This window comes from Purpureocillium lilacinum (assembly GCF_023168085.1).
Source record: "Purpureocillium lilacinum CBS 284.36 DNA, scaffold_4, whole genome shotgun sequence".
Classification (NCBI taxonomy): Eukaryota; Fungi; Ascomycota; class Sordariomycetes; order Hypocreales; family Ophiocordycipitaceae; genus Purpureocillium; species Purpureocillium lilacinum.
This window is the reverse complement of record NW_027072114.1, coordinates 1,069,812-1,090,351: the sequence shown is the minus strand read 5'-3', so window position 1 is coordinate 1,090,351 and position 20,540 is coordinate 1,069,812. Positions and strand designations below refer to the sequence as shown.

Genomic DNA, 20,540 nt, shown 5'->3' with positions numbered 1-20,540 from the left:
TAGACACTCGTATTAAGCCGCAAGGTGCAAGGGCGTGGCTTGGTGCCTGTCCCGTCCGACAGTAATCCCCTACAACGCCTCGCCAGAATCATCGATAACAGCTCCGCAAATGTCCCTGTACCTTGCAGCATCAAATGAACAGCACCTTGACGCCTGCCGTGTCGTATTAGCCGCGTCAGTCGGAGTCGCTGTCGTCGCCCAGAAACGCCAGGTCCGCTTGCGCCCGCCGTCTCCTAGCGGCGAACGTGTCCTGCTCGTCGTCGTCATCATCCTCGCCGTTCTTGTCCTCCGCGCCGCTGCCCTCACTCTCTTCCTCCAGCTTGGTCGACTTGCTCTTGCTCCGGCTGGCCCTGCCGCCGCCGCCCATGCCCCATAGCCGGTTCATCTCCTGAGCCGCCTCGGCCTCGGCCATGAGCTCCCGCGTCTCTCTAATCTCCCGCGCCTTGGCTTCGGAGAAGCGGCCGTCCATGCCCACGTCGGCGAGCATCTTCTTCAGGTGCCGGATCTTGGCGCGCGAGTCGTCGCCGTACTTTTTGAGCTCGTTGTGCCAGAGCTTGCGTATCCCACACTTGACGAGCTGCCCTTGGAGCTTCTTGATCTCTGCATCCTCGGGGTCGTCTGGCGAGGGCGCCTTGACGGCAGACTTTTTCGTCGCCGATTTCGAAGCCCGAGCCGGAGCTTCTTTCTGGTCCTTTTTCTTGCGCTTGGGGGGTGGTGGCTCGTCGATGACGTCCGAGTATTCCTCGTCCTCGTCTACGGAGGGCTTAGCCTCCTCGACGTTAATAGATGACTCGGCGCCGTCGTCTGACTCGTCCTTTGCCGTAGTAGCCTTTGGCGTAGTAGCCGCAGATGCTTTGGCGCTGTCATCGCGCGTCGGGGCTTTCGTCTCGGCACGAGGTCGGTCTTTGGCTTTGGGCTCTTTCTTCTTCTGGGCAGGCGAGCTGTTCGGGAAGTCGTCTTCCTCGTCCGATGCGGCGGCTTTAGATTTGCGCCGCGGCTCAGGCTTTGGCGGTGACTGTGGCTCGTCTTCCTCGTCGCGTGCGTGGCTGTCTTTCTTGGTAGGCTTGCTCGGTTGTGAAGCGCGCCTCTGGCGCTTGCTCTCGGTCTCCTGGGGCGCCTGAGACTGCCGCTTGATGCCATTCTTGGGTTTGGGCGATTCTGTCTCTTTCTTCGTCTCTGGCACCCACCCGTCCAGCAGCTTGGTCTAACGTTGACCTGGTAAGCAATCAATTACACGGTAGAATCAGGGGGGGATATGTCTGCACACCACGTATTCCTTTATAAGCGCCTTGCTCCGCTGCTTCCAGTCGTCGCTGGCAAAGAAGCCCTCGCCAAGGCCGAGCTTCTCCTCGACATGGTGGCGGACCTTGTTGACGGTGGTGGTGTCCGGGTCGGCAGTGAAGACGCGGTGCGTGCCGGCGATGAGAGCTTCCTCGAGTTCCTTGGGCGAGGGCGCCATCGCGACAATGCGCTCGATGGAACTGTAGCGCCTGAGGCCTGGGCGTATGGTGATGCGGGAGGCGTATTACACTCGTGTAGCGGCTGATCGCGTCGTGACGCGCGCTGCGGTTGAAGCTGGAGTCGCAGGCAGACCCATGCTTGCAGCTGCGAGCGGGCGGATCCTTGCGGTGCTTGGGGCTGCGGCCAATCAAGGGCGGGGAGTTGGGCGCTTGCCGGATGCGACGAGGTGCGCTGGACTCCCGGAGTTTGGGGGCAGCACCACCCGCTGAGGTCACTAAGACGCGATGGAGAAGAGAATCTTGCGGCTTCAATTGTTCACCAAACAATACCGGAAAAACACAGCGAGAACAATGACAGGGAACCTAGAGTCCATGCGACTTGGAAACACATTATTGTGAATTTTGAATGCTTCAGCGCTTCACTGAATCCCGACTCCGAAGCCGTATAATAAGCAGCACGTACATAATATTGTCGCGGAACCTGACTGAGCCCCACTATTCTTTCAGCGCCCTGGGGGCGGCAGCTCAACTGACGTCGGCAACTGACGAAGCGCAGACAGCCTTTCAGGTTGCCCTCTCAGCTTCTCACCTCATCGCCAGCATCCAACGCGCCGCCCGTCACAATGTCGGCGTCACTGGCCCCAGAGTGCAACGAGGTCAAGGAGCACGTTCCCCCGTCGACCCTGCGCCATTGAGCAGCCGCTGACGTTTTCCCAGGCGCTATGACACGTGCTTCTTGAAGTGGTACAGCGAGAGTGAGTCCGTCCATTCGCCACCAGGAGCATCTTCTCACCGAGTCCAGAGTACCTCCGCGGCGCCGAAAAGGACAACCAGGAGTGCGCCGGCCTGTTCAAGGAATACCAAAAGTGTCTCGCTGTACGACAGAGCCCGCGTTGAAGTTGCGTGAGCGGAGATGCTGACCCTACGTGTCGCAGGTTGCGCTGAAAGACAGGGGCATCGACAAGCTCCTCGATGAAGCCCGCGAGGACAACAAGGAAAACGACGCGAGACTGAATGCGCCAAAAAGTGAGGGCTTCGTACGACCGAGGTCATAGATCTGCAAGTAGCTGACCGTGGCGCAGAGTAATGGCGGCGCAGTCGCGGTTCATGATTTCGGCGTTGGGGACACGATATAGATCGCCACTTTACAGCATTGCCTGAATGTATACTTGCATAGGGAACGTTTCGTCACATGCGGTGCCTTGTACATATGCCAATTGCCACGTCTTGCCGTCCACGCGACATAACCGTCGCCAGATGAGAGGCCCGCAGAGCCGCAACAGGTCATACCTGAGGCCGTGAGGTATGGACCATTCGACTGCGCCACGTGATTCGGAGCCGCGCCGCGCCCAGCACGGCTCCGCAGCCACACCCACAATCGCTCGACTTGGCTTCGGTGTCCCTGCCAGTCCTGGTGCAGGGATGGGTGGATACACCAAGCTCCAGCTTCCACGATCGCTTCCCTCGAGAACAGGGGCCCCGATTGCCCAACGCTCCCGTCCGTTTCCGCGCGCTGCCATTGATCCCTCAGCCTCGCCGGTCGCAGCCTCCTCCCGGCCCTTCATCGACCGTCGGCCTTGCCAGCGTCTCCCCTTGCGCCCGGCTCGAAGCCATATCCCTCGTCCACGCCCTCGCGCCCGCCGTCCCGACCGACGCGCCGTTCGACATCTCCAAACCCGCCCCCAGCAGGCAGGCCCGAGCTGCGATCCCGTGCGCAGCCACTGTCCGTCCGAGGCCCCGTTCGCCCGTCTTCGCTCCAAACCACCCCGCGACGCGAGCGACTTGGCATCTATACCCAGCCGTCGACGGCATGCGTTGCCAGCAAGCGTAACAATCTATGCATCCGTTTTCCATCCTGACGCTCGGCATCTTTGTAGCTGGCTACATCACCGCCCGCTGGGACCTCGTCACCCGCCTGTATGAGCTCGCCATCTTTGCGGCGGAATACGGAGTAGTGGTATGCTCGCCCCTCGATGCGACCAGCCTTGCGATCGCGACACTCAATAACATTGCCTGCACGACAGATTCGCGTTGCCAGGGGCGTCGTCGGCTTGACTGCTCTGTTCCTCACCATTTTCCTCCCCGTCGTATTCCTCGCGAGGAAGGAGACGCATCTGGTGAGCATCCTCGGAGCCGGTTACGTTGGCCTCGTTCCGCCGCTAAGCCGTCACAGCACCCCCGCGCGCCCGGATTCGGTCTCTCGGCGCGCGAGCAGCTTCGAAGACGCGGCTCCTTCTGAGGCCCGGTCGCCTTCATACATAATAGTCGCTGGTCATGGTAGAACATGATGGCTTGATGAGAGTGTTCTGGCCGACTGACGCCTGCAGCTCGGATCGGCCTGGCGTGGTGGTGGGATGGAGAAACTCGACGCTCGACGTGCTCGTCGTCGCCATCCTCGAGGATGTGGATGTGCGTCTTCTCCCTTTCCCTGCCGTTTCTTAACGACAATGTTCTGACAAACCAGGCCCGCGATGTCGAGTTCCATCTCAAGCTGGGCACGTTCTTCCGCAGCTGTCCTCATAGCCCCAACCGCATCTTTGACACCTGCGGCCACTCCTCCATGCATGTCTTGGGCGTGTCAAACGCAACGGAACCGGACGAGGTCGATCCATCCTGGGTCTGCGCCACCATGACATCCTCTTCGAAGCGCCCGACGATCGACTGCGCACGGGCATCGAGCATCCAGCTTATCCTCTACGACCGTCCCGAACCGAGGCGCATGCAGTACATCTCGCTCGACCCTATAGCGTTGGCGCTTGGGGACAAGAGCTTCCGACTAGAAGACCCGCCTATCGACGGGCCGGAGGGAGAGATTGAGAAGCAAGAGCGCAAGGCCAAGGAGACACGGCGCAAGCTCGTCGAGAAGCTAAAACAACACACAATAACCCACCGACCCCCGTCTGCGCGGGACAGGGCGTTGCCCAAGATTGTGAACCAAGTCAACTGGTCCTGGGAGCTGGATCGCACGCTGCAGAAGAATGTCGGTCGACTTGGTCCGCGCCCACGGAGAGCTCAGAGCGTTTCTGAGAGGGTTGTCGAGTCGGCCACGACCATGCGCAACTACATTCTGCGGCAGCTATGGGCGTTCTTCACCGTCTACCTCTTTCCCACCATCCGGCGGGGTTTCTTCATCTTCCTACTCGGCCATCGCATGGCGGCGGAGGTCCTCCTCATCATGTTTGAGTTCCGGCCGAAGCCAGGCGGTGCCGCGCTCAAGGATATATCAGCGACGGCGCAGCAAATCGAGATTAGACTGCAGCAGTTTTGCTACTGGCCGATGCAGTACTCGACGTTGCGACAACGCAAAATGAACTGGGCGAGCGTGACGACGAGTCATCCAGATTACATCCGGTTCTACAATAGTCTTTGGCTGGTTGCCAACGATGTCATCATCGGCATGGCTCTCGGATCGTACATAATCGAACACGCAGACTGGGTCGCGACGCAGATTGGGGATCTGCTGAGGGAGTACACGGTGGAAGCGCTGCGGAGCAGCATCGAGTGGCTGATGGGATGGCCTGCCGGCTTGAAGCTCAACGGCGAGCTGGCAGCGTTCTTGGGTGACCTGTTCCTCTGGGTCATCGACTACTGGTCGAGTAAGTGCGCTCCCACGCCTCGAGGGGCTTCAGACGCTGACAATCAGCAGGTTGCATCGACATGTTGAGCCCTTTGCTGCCGCAGCTTGTGTGGTTCATAGGCTTTTCGTCATTTGCTGGCGCCAGCATGCCCATCGCCGTCTTTTCCGACTTGCTGTCGGTGCTCACGGTCCACATCTACTCCTTTTATCTGGCCTCGGCGCGCATCTACCACTGGCAGCTCACGATACTGCAATCCCTGTTCCACCTTTTCCGCGGCAAGAAGCACAATGTCCTCCGCAACCGTATCGACTCGTGCGACTACGACCTGGACCAGCTGCTTGTCGGCACCATCCTCTTCACCTTGCTCTTCTTTTTGCTGCCGACCGTAGGCGTGTTCTACCTGAACTTTGCCATTGCCAGGATGATCATCATCTCCATGAAGGCAGGGTTCGACACGATGCTGTCCTGCCTGAACCACTTTCCGCTGTTTGCGCTCATGCTTCGAATCAAGGACCCCAGGCGGTTGCCCGGTAAGCGAGCCTCTGCTCATCAGTTGGTGAGTCGAGGACATGTGCTGACTTGTGGCAGGCGGCATCCGCTTTGAACTTCGAGATACCCACGATTATAGAGCTACCGACGCTAATATGTCTAATGAGCCGCCGACGTCCGTCATTTATCTCAAGGTGGGTCATGTCGCTGGAAGCATGTCGAGGGACTCGCTAACGTCCTCGCTAGTCCATCCCGCTGAGCTTCGGTGCCATGTTCCACCAGTACTCTCAGATGGCGCATCGGATACGAAAGCACTACCTCTCGCCCCGAGTGCTATTGTGCCTCCTCACCGGCCAGTTTGTGCCGCCCATCAACCGTAAAAACCTCTACAGCCTGCAGTACAGCATGTTGCCCGCGCGGAGGGCGACGGTGTGGGAGATGTGGCGGGCGCTCAACATGGAACTGCCGCAAAAGAAGGCATTCCCGCTGCCCGCCATCCCGCCGCTGCCCAACGGCGGGCGAAGAGGCGCGGCAGGGCGGACGAGGTCGTACCACTGAGTGTTGTAACTGCCTAGACTATACCCATGTAGCAACTAGCAACGAGCAAATAATGAAAGAGACGTTGAAGCACAGTCGCGGCGACAGCGCAGGCGGTGATTCGGTACTCCGGTGTTGGTGATTGGCTCTAGCGATGGGCATGCCCGATGACGTCGGCGACATCGATGCAGGTTGCGGCGGTGGGCGATGGTGGTGTGGCGGCAGGGGACCTCTAGTGGGGTCTGATGGAACCCCTCTCCAGGTGGTAGGTCTGGTGGTCAGTGACCGCTGTGGTGCGTTCCGCCAGCATCGACAGTCTGCAGGTGCCAGCAGTACTGTAGCATTTGTGGGGAGACTGGCCACTCTACCCCAAGCTCGCATGACTCCCGCTGCCCCATCGTGAGACCTGCCTGCACCTTCACCACCTCGTGTTCTCGTTTCGCGCTGCCGGACTTGCTTAATCTGCAGCACGACGCGCACATATCGAGCCGGCAGTCGTGCGCAAAGGACGTACATGCCCCGCATCGCTTGACAACTCGGCTCAGACGGAGACGCGCAGCCTCCCCAGAGATAGCCCCGCGAAGGAGCATCAAGAGCATCCACCACCCGTCTGCTGGTGTCCCGTGCGTGTCAAGGGGACCAGCAGCATCTTTGGAAGCCGGCTGCCAGACTTAAACGCCCTACTCGTGGCCTCGAGGCCCGTCCATCGCCATGGATCCCAAGAAGCGCTTCTATAGGCACTTCCAGGACAGCATCGCGAGTGAGTTGCCTGGCGGATGAGCTGCTGAGTGAGTTGAATAAGCTATAGACAGCTGACCTTCTCTATCAGTTCTACAGGACCAGATTGACCAGCTGGAATCTGTGGGCGCAGTCGCGGGTGAGCGCCAGGAAGCCATTGACCATGTCCTCGCCGGCATCGCAAAGCTTCAGAACGAGGTCGCCGACGCTGCGGATGAGACGCCGTCGTATGACCGGAGACAGTATTCTGAGGTTGGTCTGTCCAGGCCTCAATTGTTTCCCCACGAGCCGTGAAGAGTGTATCTAACGGTGGCGGCCGCTTCACCTCCCTCAGACAATCAAGAGCCTGCAAGACAGTCTCAATGAGACCATTGCCAAAGTCACGCCCAAGTCTCGCTTCCAGTTCAAGCGCTCAGCACCGAGCGCCAACCACGTCGACATGGGCGCACCCGAAAACGACCCGCGCCTGAACCCAGGCAGCTTCTCGCGGAACCCGCACGCCCCCCATCCCGAGCTCTTCAACGCCGTGGCCGAGGACGACGACAAGGTCGGCGACCTGCCCGCCCACAGCAACCTCAAGGACTACAACCACGAGCTCTCCATGCCGGGCCCCTCGGGCATCCGCAAGCCCAGCTTCTCCATGGCCAAGCACATTGGCATCTCGAACCAGTCGGGCCTGCACATCATCCTGCCCGAGTCGGCGGCACGCGCGACGTCGTCGGGCAGCCTCACGGACCTGAAGGACTGCATCGTCGACATGTCGGTGCCGACGGCGCAGGGCAGGCCGTTTCCGGGCCTCGCGCTCAAGAACATTAGCAACAGCCTCATCGTCGCCGGCAGGGTGAGCGGCCCGGTCCACATCACGGGCATCACGGACAGCATTCTCGTGGTGACTGCACGGCAGGTGCGTATCCACAAGTGCAGGAATGTCGACATTTATCTACATTGCGGCAGCCACCCCATCATCGAGGACTGCACGGGCATGCGCTTCGCGCCCCTCCCACACTGCTATGTATGCCGTCCTTTGCCATTGCGGCCGTCAAATGGGTATGAGTCGAATATGCTGACACAAAGACAGATGACTGAAGCCGACGCGGCAGTTGAGAACCAGTGGGACCAGGTCGACGACTTCAAGTGGCTCAAGGCCGGCCACAGCCCCAACTGGACAACGCTGTCGCAGCACCAGGTTCTCCCCGAGGATATCTGGACACACGTGGTTCCGGGGCAGCCAGGGGCAAGCGTCGAGGAGACGCTGAGAAAGGTCGGGATACCGCGGAGGTAGCAAGGGGGCTGATGTACCAGGCAACAGGGTCAACTGCGCTGCCAATTGTGATATAAGTGTACCGTCTGATCCAAATTCTCCCCCAACGCCGTGCCATAAGTGATGCCGCCCGTCCCGTCCATTTTCGTTTCCGTAACGCCGTTTGCTGTAACGCATGCCCGTCCGTCTGCCCGCCGCGCCGATCTACCGTTTACATCTCCATCTTGACGTCTTCGCCGCCCGCGCCGTTCTCCTTGCCAAACTGCACGCCCCTCTCGCGCAGGCGCTCCAGCAGCTGCCGCTGGCGGTCGATGCGGGCCTCGAGCTCGGCAATCTCGCGCTGCTGGTCGTCGATGGACCGGTCCATGTCGGGCAGGGAGCGGATCTGCGCCCGCGCGTGCTGCAGCTTGTGCTTGATGCCGTCGGTCGCGCCGGGCACGTCCTTGAACGAGAGCTGCTGGGCGTTGCCGGCGCCGGCGTCGTTGCCACCACCAGCACCACTGCCGGTGCCGGCACTTGCAGCCCCGCCGTGGCCGCTGTTGTTGTTGTGGTTGTTCGCTCCCGGGGTGGTGCCCGTGCCGCCGCCGCCGGGTGCGGTGAGGCCCGAGGAGGACTGGATCCCGGCGCGGACCTTGGCAAGGACGGTGGATAGCTCGGAGAGGGTGTCGAGGTCGTCGGGGGAGAGCGTCGGGGGGAGGGCGAGGGCGTGCCGCGACGATGGCTGGGCGGCGGCCATGTTTGCGCGTGGGAGTTGTAACTTGCGTGTGTGTGTGGTTATATGCGCGCGTGGATGGGCACCGGCGGTCGTCGGCGAAATTCTGCAGGACCGGGCGTGGGAGTGGGTGCGCGCGCGCGCGTGGGACGTTTGACTGGACTGGACTGGACTGAGGCTGGACGAGCTGCGAGAGCGGAGCTGTTTGGAGAGGCGCAACGCGTGCGGCTGCTTATCGGCGGTGGTGTTGTGGGCAAACGTACGTTAGTCAGTGGCCCAGCAAGCCAGCAAAATGACGGGTTATCGGCAAGCCATGACATCGCTCCATGCTGGGATGGGCCAAAAAAAGCACCCCACCACCTCATGTTTCCATTCCGTCGCAGCTCCGGGGGCGCGCTCCAAATAGCGCAGGCTCTTTTTCTTTCCTCTCTCTCTCTCTCTCGCTCCCCTCTCTTTCCATCATCACCACACAGGCCAATTGGCAAACTCTTTTTGATTTTTCTCTTGCAGTCGCTCTCGAAGCGTTGAAACAACCAGTCCGACCATGTCCAAGACCGAGCACAAGGCTTGCCTCAGTACGTCGTCTGCTTCCACTTGCCCCCCGTCTTGCCCCTCCTCCTCCTCATCGTCATCGTCGCCCCAACCGTTGCCCCGCCAAGGGGCCGCCGCCGCGTCCCGCGATGCGCACCGGCCCTCGACGCCTTCCACGCCGTCGCCGCAACGCCGCGTGCCGGGGCGACACGAGCACAGGACGACACCCTCGTCGCCGCCGTCGCAGCAGCAGAAGCTGCGCGGCAGCCCCACGGCCCTGGCCTCTGCCCCCCGCCACCGCCGCCCCGACTACATCCTCGTCGTCTGCTTTGTCCTGGTCTACCTGGAGCTCGGATGGCTAATTCTCTTGGTCTTGCGCTCGCACAGTCGTCATTGATGGCTGGGGCATCCCCTCGGAGCAGAGCCCCAAGGATGGCGACGCCATCACCAACGCCAAGACGCCCGTCATGGACGCCCTGTACGCCGACGCCGACGGTTACACCGAGCTCGAGGCCTCTTCTCTCGCCGTCGGCCTGCCCGAGGGCCTGATGGGCAACTCCGAGGTCGGCCACCTCAACATTGGCGCCGGACGCGTCGTCTGGCAGGACGTGGTCCGCATCGACCAGACCATCAAGAAGGGCGAGCTCAACAGCAACGCCGTCATCAAGAAGACGTTTGAGAGCGCCGCCAATGGCAACGGCCGGCTGCACCTGTGCGGCCTCGTCTCCCACGGCGGTGTTGTAAGTCATCCACACCCGGACTCGACGTTGAACGAGCAAGCTGACATGCAGACAACAGCACTCCAAGCAGACTCACCTGTACGCCCTGCTCAAGGCCGCCAAGGAGTACAAGGTGCCCAAGGTCTTCATCCACTTCTTCGGCGACGGCCGCGACACCGACCCCAGGTCCGGCGCCGACTACATGCAGGAGCTCCTCGAGAACCTCAAGGAGATTGGCGTCGGCCAGATCGCCACCGTCGTCGGCCGATACTACGCCATGGACCGCGACAAGCGCTGGGAGCGTGTCGAGATTGCCCTCAAGGGCATGTGCCACGGCGAGGGCGAGGCGAGCGAGGACCCCGTCGCGACCGTCCGTGAGCGGTACGCGCGTGGCGGCGGCAAGGACGGGGACGAGTTCCTGACGCCCATCATTGTTGGCGGCGACGAGTCTCGCATCAAGGGTATGTCTTTCCACTCCCAGAAGTGCAGCGGCTGGTGCTGATTGCCCCCCAAAGACGACGACACCGTCTTCTTCTTCAACTACCGATCGGACCGTGTCCGTCAAATCACCCAGCTCCTCGGCGACGTCGACCGCTCCGTCCTGCCCGACTTCCAGTACCCCAAGATCAGCAAGCTCGTCACCATGACCATGTACAAGACGGACTACCCCTTCGAGGTCGCCTTTGAGCCCCAGCGCATGGACAACGTCCTCGCCGAGTGGCTCGGCAAGCAAAACGTCGAGCAGGTTCACATTGCTGAGACGGAAAAGTACGCCCACGTTACCTTTTTCTTCAACGGTGGCGTCGAAAAGGTCTTCCCTCTGGAGACCCGCGACCAGGCCCAGGACCTTGTCCCCTCGAACAAGTCTGTCGCTACCTACGACCAGGCCCCCGAGATGTCCGCCGACGGCGTGGCCAACCAGGTCTGCAAGCGCCTCGGCGAGCAAAAGTTCCCCTTTGTCATGAACAACTTTGCTCCCCCCGACATGGTCGGCCACACGGGTGTCTACGACGCCGCCGTCATTGCCTGCGAGGCGACCGACAAGGCCATCGGCAAGGTCCTCGAGGGCTGCAAGAAGGAGGGCTACATCCTCTTCATCACCGCCGACCACGGCAACGCCGAGGAGATGAAGTTTGAGGACGGCAAGCCCAAGACCAGCCACACCACCAACAAGGTGCCGCTGCTCATGGCCAACGCCCCCGAGGGCTGGAGCCTGAAGAAGAACGGCGGTGTCCTGGGCGACGTTGCCCCGACGGTGCTGGCCGCCATGGGTCTGCCGCAGCCCGAGGAGATGACGGGCGAGTCGCTGCTGGCCAAGGACCTTAAGAGGAGTGCTGAGTAAAGCGGCGACCGCTCTAAATTGGACTTAAGAGTGTAGATGATGATGATGACGAACGGAGATTATGACGAGAGGAGTTGAGGAGTGGTGTAGAGATAAGACGCCGGTTCGTGCGACTTGAAAATGGGTTGATAGACAGCAAAAGCATTTTGTGCGCAGACATGCAGAAATATACAAGACACTTGATACAAGGCGTGCAAAGAATAACTACTAGAGCCACTCACTGGCCATGTTATACGGACTTTGCAGAACAGCTTGGCTCGTAGTTGTGGTCTTCGTACATGAGCAACGAAACCGCGAAATGTCATGGGCGACTACCTGTGAGGTCCCTAGGATAGACATATCCGCATCTTAGGAACAAAATGCGATGGCAGCTCATGTGAAACATTTCGGTTCAAGGAAATTGCAGGCTAGTCTTCCAGCCGGAGCAACATATCCGATAGCTATCCCAGAATGGAATTAGAGTAAGCCAATTAGTGCCTCTGCAGCTCTTCGGCAGCTGGGCTCCCGGCCATAGCGCCGGAGGCCGTGCAGGGTAGCTAGGTAGGCAACGTTGGTACTCATCTAGTCACGCCCGTCCGCAAGGCTTGGTGGGTTATTTAGGACTAGTAGTGTTCAGCTTGGATTGCACGATGGGGTTAGTTGGGCGGCTGCGTGCCGAACGAGGGGAGCATGGGAGGCACGCCGTAGCACCGGGGGGTACGGCGGCATGTGTAGGCGGCGGGCGAGGGAGACACGCGATGTGTAAGTGCTAGCCTGCTGCTGCACAGAGACTTGGGGCAAGGGTCCAATGCAGTGGCCCAAGGGTCCAAGCTGGATGAGTTCTTCAGTAGCTAAACCGCCGGTTCGAGGATGGCCTGGAGTGAACAATGCCGTCTGGGGCGGGGAGGGCGCCGTGATCGACGTCCAAAGGGTCCGGGGCGCGCCTCGGGAAACTACTCGATGGGCCGCCGGTCCAGGGCGTCTAATTGTCATGAGATCCGGGCCGGCCAGGTACGACATCAAGAGGGGGAGTACATCAAGGGGGTGTGTCCCAAAGACACGGAGTCCACGAGGCCAGATCCACGCCAAACATCGGAAACTTCATGAGTCTTCGACGGCAAAAGATGGGAAAGTATGGTGAGATGGGCGAAACGAAAACGAGTCAACAGATCTGAGTCCTGACCGAGACGGGGATAGGCGAGCACGCGGACTTGGCTCGGCGACAGGGCCCCCATCCCGGCAGCCGTGATCTCTGTTGCTCGTTGCCCTGGGACGGCTCCATGATCTGGACTACCGACGCGTGCCTCCGAGATCGAGACAAAGGTTATCTGCCATGAACGCGGCAGTCGCCCAATCACGGCGGGACGTGGCAGAGGCGCAACCCCCCTTGTGGCGTCCGCGTCGCGCCGCGCGGGAGATGCAGTCTGCAGGTTTATTTACATAATACATTGTACATTGTTGAAGGAGGGCGGTCCCCTTTTTTGCCACCTGCCCTGAATCTGCAGTGCTTGCCCAACGCAGGGTGCTGCGGCAGGGCTGGAGCTGACGGCACATGGCGATGATGGATGGCAACTGGCCCGGCATCGGAAGCCGGGCCTGCGGTGCATACACGGGCAGTGGTCCACACCCCGGGGCGGATGTGGGGCGTGGGCGCCGGGCCATGACACGGCGGCGTTGCAGCGCCCAGCCCCTCGAAACCGTCTCCCGTTTTGGCCCGTCTGGCCTGCGTCACCGGCTCCGTTTGATGTCGACGACCACGGGAGCGGCGTACAGAATCTGACGGAAAGACGAGAAGGAGGACCCTGAATTATCAGGCCCGCTTGCGTCATGGCTCGACAGCGGGGGTTCCCAAGGACCCTTCGCCCGCTGACCGACACGGGGACCCTGCCTCGAGCTACGTCAGCGGGTGCCCGACTGGGGAAGGGATCGCCGGCGGGAAGACGAGACGCAGAGAGCGCGAGGATGGATGAGAGTGGGAAGAGGGCGACTACCCTGGATTATTATGTACATAACGGGGGTCAATGTGTGTGTGTGTGCGCGTGAAGAGAAAGAGAAACGCACGCCGGCGCTGGCATGTCTCGCTGCGTTCGGCGCGCTGCAAGGGGGTCGGTGGTCTCCTCGGTTCCATTGGCGAGATGGAGGCGCAGGCTGATCCCCTCTGCGACAACACGACGTGACAGGGCGGCGAGTCCACTGTTTGTCTGCCAAGTGACGTCTGGGGCCCAGCGCGCCTGCGGGCGTCAACAGGGAACATGATGCGCGCCGCCGCCGCTCGCAATGACAGCACGACCAGGACGAGGAGATGCCTTTCAAAGGCCGCGCGCCCAGAAACATCACGAGGAATGAATGAATGAATGAATGGATGAATGCACCAACCCGTCCCGGACCGCCGCCGCCGCCGCCCTCTTCGTATCTCCTCGGCTGGTGTGGCCGGTCCCGTGGCCTGGGCTGGTCTAGAACGCTCGTCTGCTGGCGCGGCGGCGCGGGGAGGGGAGCAGCAGCAGGGTTGGCAAGTTGGGTTGCACGAAGGAGCAGGCATAATTCAGTATGGCACGGAATGGGAAATGCGTGGTGACTGCCGGGAGGGAGAGCTCAGGCCATTCAGCGGACGCGGAGATTCCTGGGAACCTTGCAACAGCCCAGCCGACAGGGGGGGGGACACCCTCCCTGGGGGCGCTCTCACCTGATGGCCGTGAGGAGGGTCGGATGGTCGGCTGTCGTCTCATTGCAACAGGCAAGCAATTTATGTGAAGAGAAGCAGGTGATGCATGTTGACGAGGTCGGGGCGGTGCTGCTGGCGCCCTTGCCTGCGAAGCGTGGATGCGTGGGTTGGAATCGTGGGCATCACCACCACGGCTGGATGCCCTCTTCACGTATCGACTCGGCTTCGCGAGGCCATGGACATGCAGGCGCATATGGACGGGAACAGTGCTTGCCGCCCAGCACACTGACTGCACCGCTGCCATGCTGCGCAACCTCCGAGCTGGCTGGCTGGCTCCAGGGGTGTCCTTGGCGACAACCACGCTTCCACCCTGCTGCGGACTCGCGCACCGCAGCGCCGCGCTCGATGACCAGCCAAAAGCGAGATCACGGGAGACTCAGGGGACCACCCACCGTGGTCCCACGAGTGGCTTTGGCTGGGCTCTGCGTCCCATCGTCGTCGTCAGTCGCGCCCGGGTACTGGACGAGCCGACGAGACTCGACGACGACAGTGCGTGGGGCGTGGGCCGAAAGCTGGGGCCAGCGCTTGAAGCCCAAGCTCGGGCCGTGGTTTGCTGCCGTTCGTCAGTCTTTGCATAAGGTAGAGGGAGGGGAGGGGCCGGCCGCGCAGAAGCTACGTAGTCGTCCAGGTAAAGTACGCACGTAGGTTTGGCAAGTTGGCTGCAGGTTGCGAGCGTGTTTCTTCGCTGCGAGCAAGAGACAGACGTGCTGGTTGCCTCGGGAATGTGGCATTTCGCCCAACACGATGCAGATGTCTGATTGCCCCCCTCCCCTTGTTCTGGAAAGCCCTATCGCGCCGCATCGTGTGCCACAGCTCTCGCCTCGCCCGCGCGCCCCCCCCTCCTGGTGGGCATCGCCGGCGGGCCTTGCTGCGTCCAAGTCGACGCAGGTGGCAGGACGAACAGGGCCAGCTGCGCCAGTGAGGGGGAGGATGGGGGGCTGGAGAGGATTTTTTTGCCACTCGTGGGCGAAAAAAAAGTGAGGGCATTCGCAGATGTGGAGAATGGTGCTGCTGGGGCAGGGGAAGAGGCGACGGCGGGCTGGAGCTTGTTGTAGCGACACCCCCACGGCTGCTGGGCCCAACGGGGGTGCGAGGAAAGCGAGGTGGGTGGTGGCAAGCCGGCCTGGAATTGTTAGCTGATGGCTGCTGATGGGCTGCTGCTGGCTGGACCCTGGATCTGCTCTGGCCCCGATGACTTGTGATCGCGCGCTGCCCCCATAGGCCGTCGAAATCGGGGCAATGAGGGCTGGATCTGGCGGCCCTTGGGATCCATCGGGGGCCCCAGCGCCCACCCACCCGCCGCCATCGCCGCCGCGCCGCCGCCGCCGCCGCCACGACCACGCGCACCATGGAAGGCTCAGGCCGACAGTGCGCCCGATTCGAACCCGTACCGCACCGCAGCCGCACCGCACCGCACCGCATTGCACGCACGCCCGGCCGGCCACCTCAGGGCAGTGGAGGTTTCTCGCGATGCCTGCTTTGGGGCCGCCGGCGCCGTCAATGAGTTGATGGCGTGTGCCCAGTTTTGGTCGCCCACCACCCACCTCGAGTTACCGACCGGCGGCGGCGGCGGCGCAGACTGACCAGGCTTTCCCTCTTCTTTCTTGACGACTCCCCTCCACCTCCTCCTCCTCGCGGCGACTCCGCAAAAGGCCTGCTCTTGTTTCCGATTTCTCGCCATTTGCCTCCCCGAGCCCAATTTCCCCATTCATCAAAGAAATCCCCAAGATCCCCTACTTCGTACTTTGTACCGCGTTGCCGAGACCGCGCCTCCGTAAGATTTTATTTTCTCCATCCATCCCCGTACGCGGACGATTCCTCGCACGCGCTACGCTAGTATTCGGTTCTGCCATCCGACAAGCTGCTTCATCGGCTATTCATCGTGAGTAGAATCCCAGCCCTGCAGCCTGCGTCGCCTCTCCTCCTGCTTGCACGCCTCGTCGTCCCGTCTCATACACCCCTCCCGTCCCTGCCGCCGTCTCTCGTCGCCTGGCTGCCGCGTGAGCGCTGCAATTGCCGTTCCAGACGCCAGCCTCGCGTGATGTTGGGTGGCTGCAACCGCTCAGGGTCATAGGGTGTTGTCCTCCCTACCGCCTTCGGCCGGCCGACGATCTCATCGGCCATCGATCACCATCGCGAGTCTAAAGCTTGGGGGCCACTCTTCTGACTGTCAATTGTCGGTGCAGGTTTATCTACGAGTCAACGCTTCGGAGAGACCGCCGTCGGAGTCTCTACGTTCACAATCTTCGCCTTTCACCCGTCGACGCGTCGCCCTCATTTCATACGCTCGCAGCACATTCGCACGGCAACAGGTCTGGAGGGAGTTGGACTGCAACGCTGTCGCGGCCCGCTGAAACGCTACCTGGAAGTGAGCACCCTGGGCGGCAGGAAACGCGTCAACTGGCTCTCGACCGACCGGCAGCCACCGAGACAACATCAGGCGACGGACAGCTCGACCGACCGACGACGGACTGACCTGTCGCGAGCAAACGACCCTGCCCGGCATCGCATCGCCAATCTCGAATTCACCTGGCCCATCGACGGCATCCATCAGCATCAGCAGCATCCGCATCAGGATCATCCATCAGCCCAGAACCCGTCGAATCAAGACAGCGTCGCACCGTCCGGGACCCCTTCCCCGGCTAGATCCCAGGGCCAGAGCTCGATCGCCAGAGACCCTGCGACAGAAACTCAAAGAAGCGGCCCCTCAGCACGGCGTGCGCTGCGAGGCGTTCCTGGTGAGTGACAGCGCCCCCCCAAAGCCCCCAGCGGACCCGCCGCCCTCGTCATACGCCAATTAGGGCCGCCATCGATCGAAGATTGAGGCAGCCGGCCAATCACGGCGCGTGGAAGCCCGTCCGGCCACCAATCCCTTACACGCATATTCTCCGCTACAGCGGCGTCTGGTCGCCGAACGCCCGGCTAATATTCTTGTAAAAGGTTGGCAACGGCTGCCCCAGCAGGGCCCAACCCGCTACGTCACTCTCAGGCGGCTGAATATACACTCAACACCACCCCAGGCCCGCTGCCCTGGCTTCGTCGACCACGCCAAGTCCCTCCAACTCACCCACGACGGCGACGAAACATGATCCCATAGACCAACACGCCTATGACACGACGATGCAATCGACCGCAAACAAGTCACACGGCACGCAACCACCTCCAGTGTCACCAACCGGCCACCCCCTCCCGCGCCGGACCTCCCCTGCCAATTCGGTGACCCTGCGACACCACCGGCTCGCCCGCGATGCCTCCCTCCGAGCGAGCCCCGGCTCCGGCCCGGCCGTCACGAGCCAGACAACCTCTTCGCCGAGACGCAACTCGTCGGGCGACAGCCACGAGACTGGTCAGAGCGACCCCAAGAAGTGGTTTGACCAATCCAACGAAAACCCGACGGCCACATTCGACAACAACACCATGGATGGTGAGTGCCGCCGGAGCGAGACACGTCTCCGACTTGGGAAACCGTACGAGCTGACTCGTCTGCCGCAGTCGACCCTCCATTCTTCCAGAAGGAATCCGATTCTTCCAACGAGGAAAAGGGATACCAGCATCAGCAGTTCCTTGCCGCCCCGCCGAGACTTACAGGCGCCCAGAGCAGCAGCGCCGACGAGTACCGCAGCGTCATCGACGACTTGACTGTCGAGATACAGAAGCTCAAGGACGAGCTCAAGCGATACAAGCAGATGGGTCCGGATATGCTGCGGAAGGAGAAGCTGTTCGAGATCAAGATCCACGGCCTCCCCAAGCGAAAGCGGCGAGAGCTCGAGGCCACGCTCCGCGACTTTACGGCTAGTCTACAAGAGTCTCCCGATGCGTCATCGTCGCAGCGAAAGAAGTCGTCGAAGCGAGGTAACCGCGATCACGCGTATTCGGGCTCAGGCTCGGCGTCCAAGCATGCATCCTCCTCGTCCGGCTCCAACGCCCGACCGGCCGACTCGGCGTACGCGTCCATGTCTACCGGTGCAAACTCATCCGGCACGTCGCTTAGCCGTCCGCCGAACAACTCGCGCGCCAAGACCTCGGAGCAAAAGGTCGAGAACTATCTGAAGGACATTCCCGAAGGCCTGTACCCGCGGCATATGGCCATGACGGTCAAGGAGAGGAGAAAGTTGGTCGTCCGACGGCTCGAACAGCTCTTCACGGGCAAGATGGGAGGCCGACATGCGCCTCACAAGCGAAACGCGATGGAGGTCGCCAATCCCGCGCCAAGTGGCAGCCTCGCCCCAGTCGTGACGGGGAATCAGGCTCAAAGCACGCAACAGTCGCATCATCCACCGAGCTTGGCCACGGTTGAGCCATCGCGCGAGGCCCGAATCCTGCCCTCGGATCAGCCACATCCCGGCCATGCGGGCAAGAAAAGCAGATCCCGCGACAACGGCTCCGCATCCAACTCGAACGGTGACCAGACCGAGTCTGGCGGGAATGGAAACAGCAGCTCGGGCAACAATATCTCGCCAACAAACGTGCCGCAGCCACCCGAGCAGCGGGCAACCCATCCAAAGGATCTGGACCCCGATCGCGTTCAGGTCCCGTCCGAAAACATGGAGTACATCAGACATCTCGGTCTGGTCCCCCCCGAGCTCCTGGCCGAGGAACCGCACTTCACCCCAGACGTCCACGCGGATGCTGAGGGTTGGGTGTACCTGAACCTGCTGTGCAGCCTGGCGCAGCTCCACATGATCAACGTCACCCCGAGCTTCGTGCGCTCCGCCGTGTCTAGCATCAGCACCAAGTTTCAGCTCTCGCCAGACGGACGCAAGATTCGCTGGCGCGGAGGCAGCGAAGGTACCAAATTCTCTAGCGACAGCTCTGGGGATAGCTCGCAGCGCAGCCCCGACACCGACGACTCCAGCGTCTCGAAGAAGCACGTGTCGCGCAAGCGTCAAAAGACGGGCAACTCGACCGGCGAGGACTACCACTCTGGGAACTCGAGCAAGAACCATTCCAAGGTGGAGCTCCAGCAATCCGGGTCCTCGGATACCTTTCACTACAAGCCAATGTTTGCCCAGCAAGAGTCCCCGAACGGCGGGACGTCGCCGGACGACACATTGTCTTCGTTTGGACCCGTTGATGACAGCAATGTTGGAGACTCGCGTTGGGGCTTGAGTGGCTCCGGCACGACGGGTCGCAGAAAGCGCCGGCATGACGGCGCCATCATCTACTACAGTGGCGCGCCGTTCTGCACCGACTTGTCTGGCGATCCCGGCGACATGTCGCCCGCCACCTACATGATGTCTAGTGGCCAGGCTCGAGAGGAGACGCCGTCCAAATCTGCACGCCCTGTGCCACAGAGGTCATATTCCGGCTCATCGCTCAACTGCAGGCCCTTGTCCGATGGCCTGAAGGCAAAGCTGGATGCCGACGCCAAGATGGATATTGACAGCGAAGGGGAGCCACCTGGCTTGAGCGGTGACTCGGGTAACGACATGACCGACATTGAACTTGAGCCGACTTGGTCGGGTGACCAGCAGTACATGGAGATGGTCCCGCTGGAGCCATGCGGGCTAGGCGGAGTTGTGCCCGAAGACCACTTCATGGTGCTAGTCACTACGCAGCGACCCAAGGACGTCAAGCCCATGCACCCTCCTCTGGTCCGTACGAACACGGACGAAACTACGGACGGGATCATCTGCCGCCTCGCCACCATGTCGACGTCGTCGCCAGGCCCCATGACGGCCATGGCAAAGCCAGCAGGTGAACCGACGGTGGAAATCGACTATGTCTCGGGCCGCATCAAGCGTCTCCCTCCCGTCCCGCTCCCGCCCCCCGCCATCTTCTTCCCTCCTTTCAGCACAGACGGCTCGAGCGACTCGGACTCGGACCTCGAATCTGAGGCCGACGACTCGGACCTCGAGTCCTCGGAGGAGCTGATGAGCCGCCGGGCGAACCCGCACCAGTCCGACGGGTATCCCGACGGCGTGGACCTCAGCAGCGGAGACGAGGACGGCGAGGACCCCGACGACGAGCCCGAGACCCACCGCATGTACGACATCGACATGCAGCCGCCGCCGCTCGACATGGTCCGAAAGGAACCCAGGAAGCAGTCCATGAGCAGCGCCGAGGCTGCCCCGCCGTCGGACCGTGGCCGGAGCAAGAGCGCCAGCGAGGCGCTCGCCCGAACCGGCGGCAGCTCGGCCGCCACGGCCGGCGGCCTGGAGAGCGGATACAGCAGCAGCGACGAGAGCAGCTAAGACTGGCCCACCACACGCCCTGCCCACCACCTTGACACACACTTTCCATTTTTCTTGGTTGGGATCGAACTGTTCCTACAACGAAACCGGTATTGTTCCCGTGGATGTTGGATCTATATTCACCTCGCGAATCATTCATCTCATACATCCTGTCTGGCGTTTTCTTACTGCGGGAATTCGTCGAGAATTTCTATTTTGGGCTGGAATGGCCGGCCGAGAGATACCCAAATGCTTTTTTTCTGATCGACATCGAATTTGTACGGCGGATGGGGGGCGGG

General features: G+C 61.5%; 7 protein-coding genes across 7 annotated transcripts; 5 read left to right on the top strand and 2 right to left on the bottom strand.

Moving 5' to 3' along the window:
- Nucleotides 1–175: 175 nt before the first annotated feature.
- Nucleotides 176–1,459, bottom strand: PLICBS_005533 (uncharacterized protein; the record flags this gene model as incomplete). The annotated part of the gene is made up of 2 exons (XM_018319217.2): nucleotides 176–1,204; nucleotides 1,268–1,459. 2 exons carry the CDS (start codon nucleotides 1,457–1,459, stop codon nucleotides 176–178), a joined length of 1,221 nt encoding a protein of 406 aa, XP_018181691.2.
- Nucleotides 1,460–2,083: 624 nt separating this feature from the next.
- On the top strand, nucleotides 2,084–2,515 carry PLICBS_005532 (phosphatidylinositol N-acetylglucosaminyltransferase subunit gpi1; the record flags this gene model as incomplete). The annotated part of the gene is made up of 4 exons (XM_065600743.1): nucleotides 2,084–2,128; nucleotides 2,203–2,215; nucleotides 2,263–2,336; nucleotides 2,396–2,515. The coding sequence occupies 4 exons, from the start codon at nucleotides 2,084–2,086 to the stop codon at nucleotides 2,513–2,515; spliced, it is 252 nt and encodes an 83-aa protein (XP_065456815.1).
- A 782-nt stretch (nucleotides 2,516–3,297) lies between these two features.
- PLICBS_005531 (phosphatidylinositol N-acetylglucosaminyltransferase subunit gpi1) lies at nucleotides 3,298–6,085 on the top strand (the record flags this gene model as incomplete). The annotated part of the gene is made up of 7 exons (XM_018319215.2): nucleotides 3,298–3,417; nucleotides 3,485–3,705; nucleotides 3,788–3,869; nucleotides 3,925–5,056; nucleotides 5,107–5,568; nucleotides 5,627–5,721; nucleotides 5,774–6,085. 7 exons carry the CDS (start codon nucleotides 3,298–3,300, stop codon nucleotides 6,083–6,085), a joined length of 2,424 nt encoding a protein of 807 aa, XP_018181689.1.
- A 690-nt stretch (nucleotides 6,086–6,775) lies between these two features.
- Nucleotides 6,776–8,084, top strand: PLICBS_005530 (uncharacterized protein; the record flags this gene model as incomplete). Its single annotated transcript, XM_018319214.2, has 4 exons — nucleotides 6,776–6,824; nucleotides 6,894–7,054; nucleotides 7,137–7,814; nucleotides 7,881–8,084. The coding sequence occupies 4 exons, from the start codon at nucleotides 6,776–6,778 to the stop codon at nucleotides 8,082–8,084; spliced, it is 1,092 nt and encodes a 363-aa protein (XP_018181688.2).
- A 190-nt stretch (nucleotides 8,085–8,274) lies between these two features.
- On the bottom strand, nucleotides 8,275–8,799 carry PLICBS_005529 (uncharacterized protein; the record flags this gene model as incomplete). The annotated part of the gene is made up of 1 exon (XM_018319213.2): nucleotides 8,275–8,799. One exon carries the CDS (start codon nucleotides 8,797–8,799, stop codon nucleotides 8,275–8,277), a length of 525 nt encoding a protein of 174 aa, XP_018181687.2.
- A 520-nt stretch (nucleotides 8,800–9,319) lies between these two features.
- Nucleotides 9,320–11,367, top strand: PLICBS_005528 (uncharacterized protein; the record flags this gene model as incomplete). Its single annotated transcript, XM_018319212.2, has 4 exons — nucleotides 9,320–9,350; nucleotides 9,694–10,046; nucleotides 10,105–10,486; nucleotides 10,541–11,367. 4 exons carry the CDS (start codon nucleotides 9,320–9,322, stop codon nucleotides 11,365–11,367), a joined length of 1,593 nt encoding a protein of 530 aa, XP_018181686.2.
- Nucleotides 11,368–17,188: 5,821 nt separating this feature from the next.
- On the top strand, nucleotides 17,189–20,262 carry PLICBS_005527 (uncharacterized protein; the record flags this gene model as incomplete). The annotated part of the gene is made up of 2 exons (XM_018319210.2): nucleotides 17,189–17,492; nucleotides 17,561–20,262. The coding sequence occupies 2 exons, from the start codon at nucleotides 17,189–17,191 to the stop codon at nucleotides 20,260–20,262; spliced, it is 3,006 nt and encodes a 1,001-aa protein (XP_018181684.2).
- Nucleotides 20,263–20,540: the final 278 nt, after the last annotated feature.